At 46.1% G+C, this 13,399-nt stretch overlaps 1 protein-coding gene across 1 annotated transcript in view; it reads right to left on the bottom strand.

Moving 5' to 3' along the window:
* Positions 1–13,399, bottom strand: part of PAX8 (paired box 8) — a 79,045-nt gene that overhangs the window by 7,806 nt on the left and 57,840 nt on the right. Inside the window, exons 8-10 of the mRNA XM_027845753.1 lie at positions 12,590–12,710; positions 11,866–12,072; positions 1,349–1,450 (exon numbers count right to left, since the gene is read on the bottom strand). Of these exons, the coding sequence (XP_027701554.1) occupies positions 1,349–1,450; positions 11,866–12,072; positions 12,590–12,710 (430 nt within the window). The remainder of the gene's footprint in view (positions 1–1,348; positions 1,451–11,865; positions 12,073–12,589; positions 12,711–13,399) is intronic.

Raw genomic sequence — 13,399 nt, 5'->3', positions numbered from 1 at the left:
CTCTCTCTCTCTCTCTCTCTCTCTCTCTCTCTCTCTCTCTCTCTCCTTCCTTCCCTCCCTTCTCCCCCTCTTTCCTCTCTTTCTTTCTTCACAGAAAGCAGTTCCATTTCCCACCCCAGGGACTAGAGGCAGGAGAACGCTTTTCAGCATAGCAGGTGCCCATCTATTTCTAACAGGAGTCTGGAGTAGAGGTCAGAGAGCTCTCTCCACCACTGCTCTCTGACAGAAAGCCCTGGGGTGGGGGGCTGGGGGCAGTGGGACCAGTCAGGCATCCTCTTCCAGTGTGTGCTTCCTGTCTGAGGACCAGACTCTGGAACAGGACGGAAGGAGGCAAACAGGGAGGACCTCCCATCCACCTCCCCACCCCTCCAGATTCCAAAATAGGTAGTGATCACCCTGGCCTCGAAGGACACCCAACAGGTCAGAAAACAGGATAAAGGGACTTTTTAAAGGTCATACATTAAGATCTATAAGGGACCTTGGAGGTCATCTAATCATAGGAACATAGATCTTGAGCCAGAAGGGAACATAGAGGGCACTCAACCCAACACCCTAATTCTACAGATAAGTAAACTGAGGCCCAGAAGGGTTAGGTGAGTCACAGGGGTAGCACAAAGGAAAGCTGAGAATCATGTAACTGTAGATTCAGAGCTGGAATGGACCTTAAAGACCCTAGGATCATCATAGGGTCATAGATTTGAAGCTTAAAGGGGCCTTACAGGTCTCTTGTTCATTTGATCATAGATTTACAGCTGCAAGGGACCTTAGAAGTCAGATTTTACATTTTACAGATATGGAAACTGAGTCCCAGGGTCATACAGATCATAAATGGCAGAATCGGGAGTCAAACTGATGTCCTCTAACTCTAAATCCATCTACCTTCCCACTGTGCCATGTTGATCTGAATCCCCCCATGCACCCCCCCAACTCTCAACCCAGCATTCCTTCCACTGCACCAAGGTTGGCCCAGCTTCTCCAGATCCCCTGATGCACTAGGAAAGCCATATGTCTGCTGTCAGCAAGTGTAAGTTAGCCATTGTGAGATGCTAGGGGGCTGACAACTGGGGATAGGATGTCCCAGCTCCTGCCATGATGCCTGATCCCAATTTGGAGTTTGGCATAAACTTGGAAAGGAAAGGGCAAAACTGAGGACAGTCAGGGAACTAGAACCACCCAAAGAGAAAAAGCAGCTTGCCTTCCAAAGAAGACAAGTTCCGGGACTGCCCTTCAGTGTCCGATGGTAACTCCGAGCCAGAGAGCCATCTCTCCACTCCCAACCTTCACCTATTCATGGTAGGGTCCCCTCCCTTATAACCCTAAAACTCTGGTCCCCAGGTACTCTCCCTACCTGCCACCATGCCAGCAATGGCAGAAGAGGCATAACTGCCCTGGCCACTGGTGGGGATGTGGGGTGGGTATCCAGGCAGCGTGGGTCCCACCATCTCCCGCCCTGGAGAAAAATGGAAAAAGAAGCCACCATCAGCCAGGATTCAACCTCTACCACCTCCTTCTCTGAAAGAGTCCACAGTCTTTTCTCCTGTGGGTTGTTCGTGCCTCAAATGTCCCGTCCCCCCCACCATGCTCCTTTCCAAATCCTATTCAAGGTGCCTCCTCTATGAAACTTACCCTGACTGCTCCACCCCGCACTGATGTTTCTCCTCTCTGAACTAGTCCAGCTCAGGAAGTCTGCCATCAGCACTTGGAAACTGCTTTTACATTGCTCTCTAGTAACATCACGAGCACTGGTGTCATTTCACCAATGAAATCATGAACTCCTGGAGGGCAGAAGCTTCCCTCTCTATCCCTCATAGTGCCTAGCATGGTGCCATGCATACAGTTGATCCTTAATTAATCAATCAACAAACATTTATGGAACCCCTGCTATGTGCCAGGCACTGTACTAGGTTATAGAAATACAAAGACAAAAACAAAGCGTCCTTGCCCTCAGAGAGCTCCCATTCTGTTGAGGGAAATGATAAGGTGATTTAGATAGCTTCACTTGTTTCGTTTGCCCATGCCTACCTTTCACAGTGCCTGGCACATAGTAGGTGCTTAATAAATGTTGTTGATTATTGATTCATTCAAGTACACACAAAAGGAGAAACAAAGTGATTAGGAGTGGGGGGCACTAGTAGCTAGGGAAAGGGGTTGACAGGAAAGGCTTTATGTAGAGACTGATGTTTTAACTGAGTTTTGAAGGAAACAAGGAATTCTGAGACGCAGAGATGAGGAGGGAGTGATTTCCAGGCCCAGGCTACTTCAATAACGCTAAGCTCAAAGACACGCCAGTCTCTAGACTGAGCTGTGGGTCCCTTGGTGTGGGTAGAAGCAGACAGTGACTTGGTGAGGTAAGAGTGGACCTCGCTTCTGGGTGGTACCACCAGTCTGCTGGTCTTCTACCACCCTCCATCATGGGGCGTTTGGAATTTACAATCAGTCCTGTGCCCCAGTGGAACTGTTTCAGCCCCAGGAAACACACATCTGTTTCTGCACCACTGGGAAACAGTAGCAAATGCTTTATAAATTGTATAAATAACAGAAAGGTGAGAGTTGTAATTTTATTATTAGTATTATCATTATTATTTTAATTACAGAGGTGTCCCTGGATTCTGTGACTGTAGGCCTTCACAAAAAGATACAGCATTGGCCAGCGTCCCTGGGTCCCTTGTATCATAAAGCTTGTTTAAAAGAAACAAACAAACAATAAAGAAATCTCTACCATGTACGTATTGCCCACAATCCATAGCATTTTCCAGGCTTTCCTTCCTTTCCCAGTCTCCTGACGATCCCTCCCACTTGCCTCCCCACCCCACCCCCAGGTCCTCCTCTCGCACCTCTAACTTTCTGGCACCAATATGAGTTCAGTGGTGCCACCTAAGTGCCCTCCATCTCCTCCATTTTGTTTCTCCTCCCTGAGTGGCCTCCAGCACTCTAACTCGACCATCTCCTGGGCAGTGGCTGCCTCAGTAGCAAAGCTGGCCCTTAACTTTCCCTCCCACCCTTGGGAAAACATTCCCTCCATGGGTGACTGATCACACAAGGTACTGCCCACTCAACTGATACTCCCTATGAAAGCAGATAAGCTGTGACTCCTCCGTTTCCCTAATCTGAAGTATCCATATAGACCATTCTCCTGCCCTAAAGCCTGTTGGGAGCTAGATACTATATTGTACTAGTGTATGATGGGAAGGAAATAAGGCAGTTTATGTTTACAAAGCACACTGAAGTTTTCCTAAGAATTTTCCTTACCTTCCCTCAAGATAGGAAGCACAAATGCAAACAAGGGACCTCTCTGAGCTCAGTTTCCTCAGATGTAAAATGAGACTGTTGGACTATGTGAGCCAACATAGTGGATTAGAGCACTGGATTTGGAGTCAAGAAGACCTGTCTTCAAATTCCACTTGCTAGCTGTGTGATCCTGGACAAGTCACTTCTCTGGGCCTCAGTTTCCTCAAGTGTAAAATGAAGAGGTTGGATCTAATGACCTCTAGATCAATTCCAGCTCTAAGTCTGTGATTTCATGATCTCTCTTCCAAAGCAAACTTGGCCCCATCTATGACTTGGCAAATACATCCTAGGAAGTGATCTGAGACTGAATAAGTTTCCATGACTGGCCCAGGGGCTCAAAGCTAGTAAATGTCAAGAGGTAGGATTTGAACCTGGGTCTTTCTAACCCCAAGCAACCAACCTATATACTCTAACAGGCTCCCCTGAGTAGTATTACCCCCAATTTACAGCAAAGGGCACTGGAGCTCAGGAAGGTTGCGATTTTTTTGTAGTCACCTAGACAGGAGGTGTCCCAGTTGGACTTCAACTCAAGTGTTCTGATTCCAAGTCCAGAGCTCTTTCAATCCCACCATGCTGGTGAGGGATGTAGGGGGACAGATCCTTTGAAGTCAGGGCACCATCCTCGGGTCACCTGCATACTCTCCTGACCCCCTGAAGCCCATGGCTCTGGCATGGACTCATGATACCCCTTAACGCCTCCAAGGCTCAGTCTCCTCCCCCATAAAAAGGTGACCCTAATTCCTACCCTGTCTCACCCCTGACCTCATGTGCTCTTCATAAGAGAGAAAGCATTAAACAGATTGTTGTTACTGCTTATTTGTTGTACGTGGTCCCCCATCTCCAGCTCAGTCAAGTTCCAATTCAGGGAAATTCAGGGAATTGTGCTGTAAGGAAGACCTTACTTGGAACAATAAAGCCATTTTCCTGAAAAGGCTGCCTGGAAATTGAGTTCCTGTAGCACAAATCTGATTAGAAATGCATTATTTGGCCTGCAAGTTTAGATCTCTGGATGCCAGGTTCGCTTGCAACACAGACAATCTATCATCAAAACTGTACCCAATCAGGGGTTCTTTAGGCAGGCTCTAATTCACAGCACACAATGGTACGGATGGAAAGACATCAGAACTGGAAACTCTGCCAAGAAGCTGAGTTTAGGTCAGGGCAGTGAAAAGAGCTAGACTTGGAGCCAGAGACTCCTGGGGTCAAGGCCCAGCTCTGCCATTCATTAGCTATGGGTCTCTGGGCAACTCCAAGCCTCAGTTTCCCCATCTGTAAAACTTAAATAAGAATGCTGGTACTACCTACTTTACTTCACAGGGTTGTTGTGAGGAAAATACATTGTAAACTCTCAAGTGCTATGTTATTATGTTATTATTACCCCCTCACTTGGTAGTTTTGAGGATGAAATGAAATAATGTAAATGAAATTTATCTGGTAGAGTATAATAGGAATATAAAGGTTTGGTTTTTTTTTTTGCTTTGTTTTGTTTGTGGACTGAGACTGTGATTTCATTGGGTTAAAGAACTTCCCAGGAGGAAACTCTGTCTACCAATGTACATTGGCATCTGTTCTCCAAGGGATAGTCTTAAGAAAGTTGTCTGGGTCATTAAGAGAGGAAGTGACTTGCCCAGGGTTAGAGATTGGACTTGAACCCAGGTCTTCAGGACTCCAAGGTTGGGCTCCATCTGCCGCAGCACCCTGCCTTTAAATCTCCAGTATTATTATCATTATTGTTATCATTGTTATTATTATGATACGTTTTGAGAAAAATGGATAACGTGTCTCAAATGTAAATAACCATCATTGTTTTGACTGGAACACTCAGACATTTTTTTTTCCTAAATGAACTGCAAAGCTAAACAGCTTACAGCACCAGAAGGAAGGAACAGAAGAGAATTACTAATGAGACAAGAAGGCACGTGAGTCTAGGAATGAGGAATGTACGTGTGCAGCCACGGCAGGGGGGTGCAGGTGTGTGTGATGAGGAGCGGGAGGGGGCTACAGGGCTAGGCAATGGGCAAAGGCGCTGACTTGGAAGAGATACTGACCAAGGCATCGGCAGACCTGGTTTCCTAACCCTAGCTCTGCCGTTCAGCTAGCTTTCAGAGGAGAGACTGACCCTGGGCCTCAGTTTCCTCAATGGAACACGAGGGCGATGGGATGAGATGACTCCTAAGGTCCCCTCCAGCTCTGTCACCTCCCTCAATCTTACACCCTTCATTAACTGGAATGCCCTCTTTCCTTTCCCTCTTTCCATGGGCATCCTCACCAACCACTGCCTTACCTCTATCTAGCTTTGCCTACCTACAATGCTCAAGATTTCAGTCTTCATTTTCCCCCTCAGGTCACAATGATGTTTCATCCATTCAATGCACACTTCAGGACAGTTGGTTCTTCCGAGAAAATGAATTCCCTAGCTTACTTCCTTGCAGACTAGGACACTCCCTCTCTTTCTCTCCTCTGTTAACCTTTCTCCCCACCCCAGTCAGATTTCTCTCACTCAAAGCCTCTTCTGTCTCTTCTCTGACCCTCTCTTTCATTCTTCCTCAAGGGTCATTAGAGACACAATTTTCAGCCTTACCCTTTCCTGATTTCTCTAGGGCTTTCACCAGTGCTTCTGAGCACCCCATCGTTATCTTTCTTCATATAATTATAACTAATAATAATCACTAACAGTCATATAGCACTTTTAGGTGTGCAAAGCACTTGATACATGTTATCTCATTCCAGCCTAACAAGAATGCTGGGAGGTAGATGCTACTATTGTTTCCATTTTACAAGTGGGAAAAGTGAGACAGAGAGTGGTTAAGTGATATTGTTCAGGGTCGATCAGCTAGTAAGTGCCTGAAGTAGGATTAGAACTCAGTTCTTCCCCATTCTGAATCCAACACACTACCCACCATGCCATCTGGCTGCCTCTCACTGTTTGCATCATCACACCCCTCGATGACATTCCCTTCTACAACAAACTAGCTCACAATCTCATAGACTAGATTTAGAACTGGAAGGGACCTCATTTTACAGATAAAGAAACTGAGGCTCAGAGAGGTTGGGTCACTTGCCTAGTCATAAAGAAGCAGCAGACTCAGGATTTTAACTAGGTTTTATGACTCCAAATCCAAAGCTGTAATGGGCCAGAATTTTTCAACTTTGAACAAATAAAAAGACAACAGGGACTTGAAATCAGGAAGACCAAGGTCCAGATCCTATTTCTGTGAGCCTCGGTTTTTTTCCTCTATGAAATGGGCATAATAATGCTTGTAATACCTACCTCACAATGCTGTTGTGAAGCTCACATAAGCTTGGAAGGCATTGGGCAAACCTTAAAGATGTCCCCAAATGTCAATTATTATCACTGGAGCCTCTTCATAGACTGCTATGAACTGGGAAGTTACCAAGTCCAATCCACACCTGAGCAGGAAACCTCTTTGCAAGAACCCCAGCAACTCTCACTTCACTTCCAGAGCTGAAGAACTCACTATTTCTCAAAGCCTCCTACTCCCCTTTCAAACAGCTCTGAGTGCTCTGATGTTTTCTCTCATGTTAAACAGAGGTAGAATATCTAGTTCTGCCCTCTGTGGTCCTTCAAGACAGCTCTCAGTATTCTTCCATTTCTCTTCTCTTTTCCAGGCTAAATGTCCCCAGTTTGATCCTAGAATGGCATCATCTCTCTGGTGCACTCCCCATTTGGTGCCCATCCTTGGATGCATTCCATCTTGTTAATGCCCTTCCTAAAACATGGTACCCATGGCATTGTGACCATAACATTAGCTTTTCTGGAAAACTGGGTCCCATGGGACCAAAAGCAGAGGGCTGAGAACTAGCTAGGAAGAATCAATGGGACACCTCTTCTTGGGAAAAGATGGAAAATGGCCAGCTCCAGAGTCAAGTTCTTTGTGGAACTTCCCCCATGTCTAGAAGAACAGATTTGAATGTGAAGGATAGAAATGCCAACTCTTCTAAAAGAAGGTTTTGAACTGCCTGACACCTGGGTTCAAATCCTGCCTATGATACTTACAATCTGGACAACCTTGGGTAAATCAAACCTTTGATTTCTGCCTTTGTAAAATGTGGGGGTTGGACTCAGTGGCTTCTGAGGCCCCTTCCAGCTCCATGTCTAGGATTCTATTTGAGTCCTTTAACTTTCCCAGGGAAGTTGTTGCTGCGTTTGTTTCTTATCCTTTGGTCCTAGGGTTGAGTCACTACTTGGTCACGAGCTTCTGCAATGGCCACCAGGCATGGTTTAAAATAACGTGCATATGATTGGCAAGTATAGCTGCCTATGTGGCTGGGCTTCATTCAAATGGGTCAACTTACCCCCTCTTAGCTAACATGCTGATTTTGTGACCTCTGTGCTTTTTTTTTGTCCGGCTCGCCATTGTAGTCAAGTCAAGTCAGGTCAGGTCAATCAATAAATATTTATTAAGTGCCTACTTAATAGAGACAGCTAGGTGGCACAGTGGATAGAGGGCCAGGCTTGGAGTCAGGAGTTCAAATCTGACCTCAGACACTTCCTCGCTGTGTGACCTGGGCAAGTGACTTAACCCTGCTTGCCTCACTTTCCTCATCTGTAAAATGAGCTGGAGAAGGAAATGGTGAACCATTCCAGTATATTTGCCAAGAAAACCCCAAATGGGGTCATGAAGAGTCAGACACAACTGAAAACAACTGAACAACAAAGTGTCCACTATATGATAGACACAATGCTAAGCATTGGGGGTACAAAAAGAAGAAAAAGATAGTCCCTGACCTCAAGGCACTTATAATCTAACAGGTTAAGTCTTTGTAACTGATAAGCTTCTTGGGCTAGTAACTACATTTTTTTTTTAAACAAAAGTCCTGTCAAGTGCAGAGAATATTGCTCTTTCTTCATTATTAATGGAAACCTCCCTGATTATACTTTGAAGAGAGCCAGAGACAAACCTGAGGAGGTAAAGCATCCCAGACGTGGAGTAGCCTGCATAAAGAAGGCAGGAGATGGAATGGTGTGTATGGGGAGCCTCAAGCAAGCCAGTTTGCCTGGAACATAGCACGCATAAGGAAGATGTATGAATGTAAATTAGTCTTTAGAGACTGGACGAAGCCAGATTGTGATGATTTTTTAACGCCCAATAAAAGCATTCTTATTTTATCCTGGGGCAATAGGGAGCCTACGAAGCTTTTTGAGCAGGAGACTGATGTGATCAGATCTGTGCTTTGGGAATAACAACCTGGCAGCAATGTGGAGGTTGGATTGGAAGAGGTAGAGTCTGGAAGCAAGAAAAGAAGTTATGAGTCTGTTGCCATAGTCCAAGGGAGAGGAAATGAAGGCCTTCACTAGAGTGGCAGCTGAGTAAGTAGGGAAGCCAGGATAGATAATTTTTATCAGTTATTATTCTTTCCATCTAGGTTTTTGTAGGGGTTCCATAGTATGTTTTAGACTAGTTTTTCAATTTGAGGCCATGTATTAAGTGAGTTTCATATTTTTAGATTTTTTAAAAAATCTACCCCATATCTATTTTCCTTCTTATAAGAGTGTAGCTCGTGCACAATTTAATGTCAGGATGGCTGGATTTATTTACCTTCTGTTCTGCAATGTTTAAATATCCATCTCCAGACTTCCTCTACCGTGCCCCAACTCTAACATCCTCAAGCCCTTCTCACTCCGGCCCTGGGATTCACACAGAAGAAGCAGCTTTCCTTCCCACTCTCTCCCTGTGCTTTGATTGCTCCTCTCAGAACCTCCATTTAAGGAGGGGGCCCCCTGGCCATTCCCAACATCCTTCTTCTCCAGGCTGCACTCTGAAGTCCCTCTGCCATGCTCACATCTGGTACTCCTGTCTTCCTCCGCCTTCACCTTGTAGCTTCCTTTTATGCATTGCCTTCACCCATTGGCACGTAAGCTTCTTGAAGGCAGGGGCTGTCTTTCTATTTGTATTTGTATAATGCTTGGCACATAGTAAGCACTTAATTAATGCCAGTTAACTGACATTTAAATATTTGGTATATAATGGAAAGACTTGGTACAGTAAGTATTTAAGGGCTCCGTGAAGGCCAGGCACTATGCTGCATGCTGGAGACATGGAAACAAAAACCTTCTCTCACAGAGTTTGCATTCTACCAGAATGTTCTTTTTCTAAGTTATCTAATCTGGAAGCTCAATTTAGAAACAGACATAGAATCCCATTTTCTACTAATACTGCTGTATATTTCCCTGAGGCTGGGGCCCCTTCAGTAAAGACAGGTATCTTTACTTTGGGAATACAGAAAAAGATGATTTGTTCCCTAATCCTTTTTATCGAGTAACAGCAAAACGGTTTTTGATCCTCCCTCCCTTATCAATCTCATATAGAATCTTCAGATCATAGATTTAGAGCTGGAAGCTACCTTGGTGACCATCTAGCCTAACCCTCTCATTTTACAAATGTGGAAACTGAGGCCCAGAGAGGGTGACTTGCCCAAGGTCACATAGGAAATAAGTGTCAGGATTTGAACTCAGGACCTTTGAGGTCAAGTTCTATACTATACATAGCGCTATACATATTACACTATATATCATACATAGTAAAACTAATTTGCTTTGTTTTCCCAGCTAAAGGCCCTTATATCCTCCCACATCTCTCATCACAAATACATACGTGTTTATATACGTATATATGTATGTAGCCTTCACAGCACATCCCAAGCTCTACCCACCTTAAAGCACGCAACAGTCACAACTGAGAAGATAATCCCAGAATCCTCTTCCTCCACTGACCATCAGTATTTGAACGAAACCTCTTTCCTGCCTTACAATTCTTGACTTATTGTGACTCCTTGCTGGGGCTAGGACAATGCTCTCCTAGTCTACCACATCATAAATGTAAACAGAATCATCTGCCCATTGGACCACATCACACTCCCTATCAGAAGGATATTTCACTCCCCATTCCACCTAGTCCATTCCATCCTAGCTTCCGGAGTTTTGCTTTTCTCTCAGATCCTCTTCCTTGTCTGATCTAGACTAAATAACCCCTCTCTACTAACTTCATCCACTTTTTCAATGTCCCTCTTTACCTCTACTGTCCCATTTCACACTCAACCAGGTTTCCTTCACATCTTTTCCAAAAAGTTTTTTTGCATTCAACACGGGCATCGGGAAGAGAAAGACATTGCCAGTCGCCAAGCAGACAATAAACAAGGAAGGCACTGGGGACAGATGTTCATCCTGAGACTATTTGGAAAATCATGATTTACATTGTCAACAACTGTGAGCTTACCCAGCTGTTTATGCTGCTGGGTTGTCTGCACCGATTTCTCTCTCATGGAAACCTAAACGGGGCCAGCCCTCTGTGTGATGGCTAGAAATCTGGGCCAGCACCATCCCCTACCCTCCCTGTGTGCCCTCTTTTCTACTGTTAATGAATCGTCTTTCATATCAGATCTGTACTCCCACTCCTCTGAAATTACTTTTACATAATTTACATTTACTTCCGAGTACACCTAGCAGCTAGGTGATACATTGGGCCTGGAGTCAGGAAGACTCCTCTTCCCAAGTTCAAATCTGGCCTCAGACATTTACTAGCTGTGTGACCCTGGGCAAGTCACTTAACCCTGTTTGCCTCAGTTTTCTCATCTGTAAAATGAGCTAGAGAATAAAATGACAAACTGCTCCAGTATCTTTGACAAGTAAATTCTAAATGGGGTCATGAAGGGTCAGACATGACTGAAAAAAATGACTGAACAACAACAAATATTGCTGTTGTCTTGGTCCTTCTCTGCCCCTGCCCATTGACTGTAACTTCCTTGAGGACACGCATTGTTTCATTTTACCTTCACATACTCAAAGGCAGCTAGATAGTGTAGTAAATAGAGCACTGGATCTGGAGCAGACCCAGTCTGCCTCAGTTTTTTCAAATGTAAAATGGGGATGATAATCTCCCACCTGCCAGGTTTCTTGTGAGGATCAGTAATTGTAAAGCACTTAGCACGGCACCTGGCACATAGAGAGTGCTTAATAAATACTTGCCCTCTTCCCTTCCCCCAGTGTATAGCACTGCCTGGCACATAATAAGTTTCTATTAAATTGGGGAAAAAAAGAAGAAAGACATCTGGACAAGGTCCTTGCCTCCAGTTTCCATGCCTGAAGATATTCTAGTGAACATCATTACACCCAAGCCAGAAGTGAGCACCACTCAGCCCCTGGATCTCCTGGTCCCTGCCCCCCACTAGCCCCTGCAGACTTCAGTGAGAGGGTTAGTTGGGGGGATAGACTCTGAAAACAGGCCAACCAGATGCCTCTTTCTTCCCTAAGCCTTTCACAGTGCCTTCTTCCCTCCATGCCACACCTAACTTGACCTGATGGGAGCCACGCAGATGGGGCAGGGGTGGAGAGAGGAGCAGAGAGACAGAGAGAGACAGACACAGAGAGAGACATAGAGAGGGAGAGAGATGATAGAGAGATAAATGAGAGACAGAATCACTCCGCATGGTGGAAAGGAGGAAAGAAGAAACAAGACAAGGGAGTGGGCCCCCACAGGGGGATGGCGGTTGACTGGTAACCCTATGGCCCCTCCCACGATGCCCTGCATGGGCCCCCCAGGACCTCCGTGTCCATACCTGCAAGGAGGGCCTGGCCCGTGAACTGCCCATACACGGAGGCAGCATGGGGAAAAGCATTGAAGGATGGGACCGAGGCACCAGCGGGGCCCCCTGAGCCGACTTGCTGCAGGTCCAAAAAGGCCGAGCTAGATAAAGAGGAAGGGGTGGAGCTAGAACTGGACCCATCGGGGGTTTCCTGCTTTATGGCGAAGGGTGAATGAGGATCTGCCGGAGGGAGGGAGACAAACAATGAGAGAGGGTGGGATGAGAAGGCATGCACAAAATCAGAACATGAGATGCAAAGGGGACGGGATGGATTCGGGGGCCGGGAGCTCCTCCTCTCGGAGGAAGGGGGCCTCAGCATCACCAGAAAAGACAAGGCCTCCTGCTCTGGGTTCTCCTGGGGGTCAATGAGATGGCTACCATGGAAGGGCGCAAGACAAAAGCTGGGTCTGCTTCAACCCTGTGCTAACCCTATAGCTTCGGGACCACAGGGTGAGGAAATAATTTTCCAAACAGCATCTCCCGGCCCTTATTCTTCCCTGAGTTGGGAGCCGGAGGAGCCGGGACATGAGTATGATTGGCCTCACCCCTCTGGCTGAGCTGTGGCTACCCCGGGCAGATTTCTATCTGCACAGCCCACTTCTTCTTGCACGGCCCTGGGAGCCCTCACGGATCCTTCTTCTAGCTAAACCCTCATTCTCCCGCAGCTGCACCCCAGCACAATCCCAGCCCCCCATACCTGCCACCACAGGGTACGTCTGGTGAGCTGAGAGGTTGCGGCCAAGCGGTGTGTTGGAAGGGGTCAGCGTGGCCTTCCCATCATCCATGGCACTATTGAGCAGGGGCAGAGGATAGAGACCCTGGGGAGCAAAGAAAAGTCAGTACATAGAGAGCCCTGAAGTTGTCAGAACCAGTCCAGCAGGATGAGGTCTAGAAGTCATCCTGAGACTCCTAGACTTATCTACAGAGGGCCGTCTCCCACTTTTATACAGACTACCTCCAGCCCATGCCCGATGCCACCCTGTGCAAGTCACCTAATCTCTCTGTGCCTCAGTTTCCTCATCTGCAAAATGAGATAATTGGACTCATCTGCAAAATGAGATAATTGGACTCAATGGCCTCTCAGGTCCCTTTTGGCTCTAAATCTATGATCCTATGATGTACTTTGCCCTCCCTGGACCTCAGCCTTCCTGTTTGGACACAGAGAAAGAGACCAAGTTTTTTGGGGCATGTGACTCATTGCGGGATTCACAGAATAAGTCAAAGGATTATAGTGTTGGCAAGGACCTGAGAGGGAATCAAGTCCAACTGCCACATTAACTTAGAAAGAGACTTTCTGAACTGATCCTTGAGGAATTCACTCTTAAGATTCAAACCTGTTGTTTGATCACTGGTGAAGAGATGGATGCTATATACCAGGGTTACTACATTGAGCAATCAGTCAGTCAAGGAGCATTTATCAAGCATGGTCTATGTTCCAGGCACTGTGCTAAGCAGTAGGGAAGAAAGAGAGAGAGAGAGAGAGAGAGAGAGAGAGAGAGAGAGAGAG

The sequence above is a fragment of the Vombatus ursinus genome, unplaced genomic scaffold (genome assembly GCF_900497805.2).
Source record: "Vombatus ursinus unplaced genomic scaffold, bare-nosed wombat genome assembly UNPS02015016.1, whole genome shotgun sequence".
Lineage (NCBI taxonomy): Eukaryota > Metazoa > Chordata > Mammalia > Diprotodontia > Vombatidae > Vombatus > Vombatus ursinus.
Note: the sequence above shows the minus strand (reverse complement) of the source record. Positions and strands in the feature narration are given on the sequence as shown.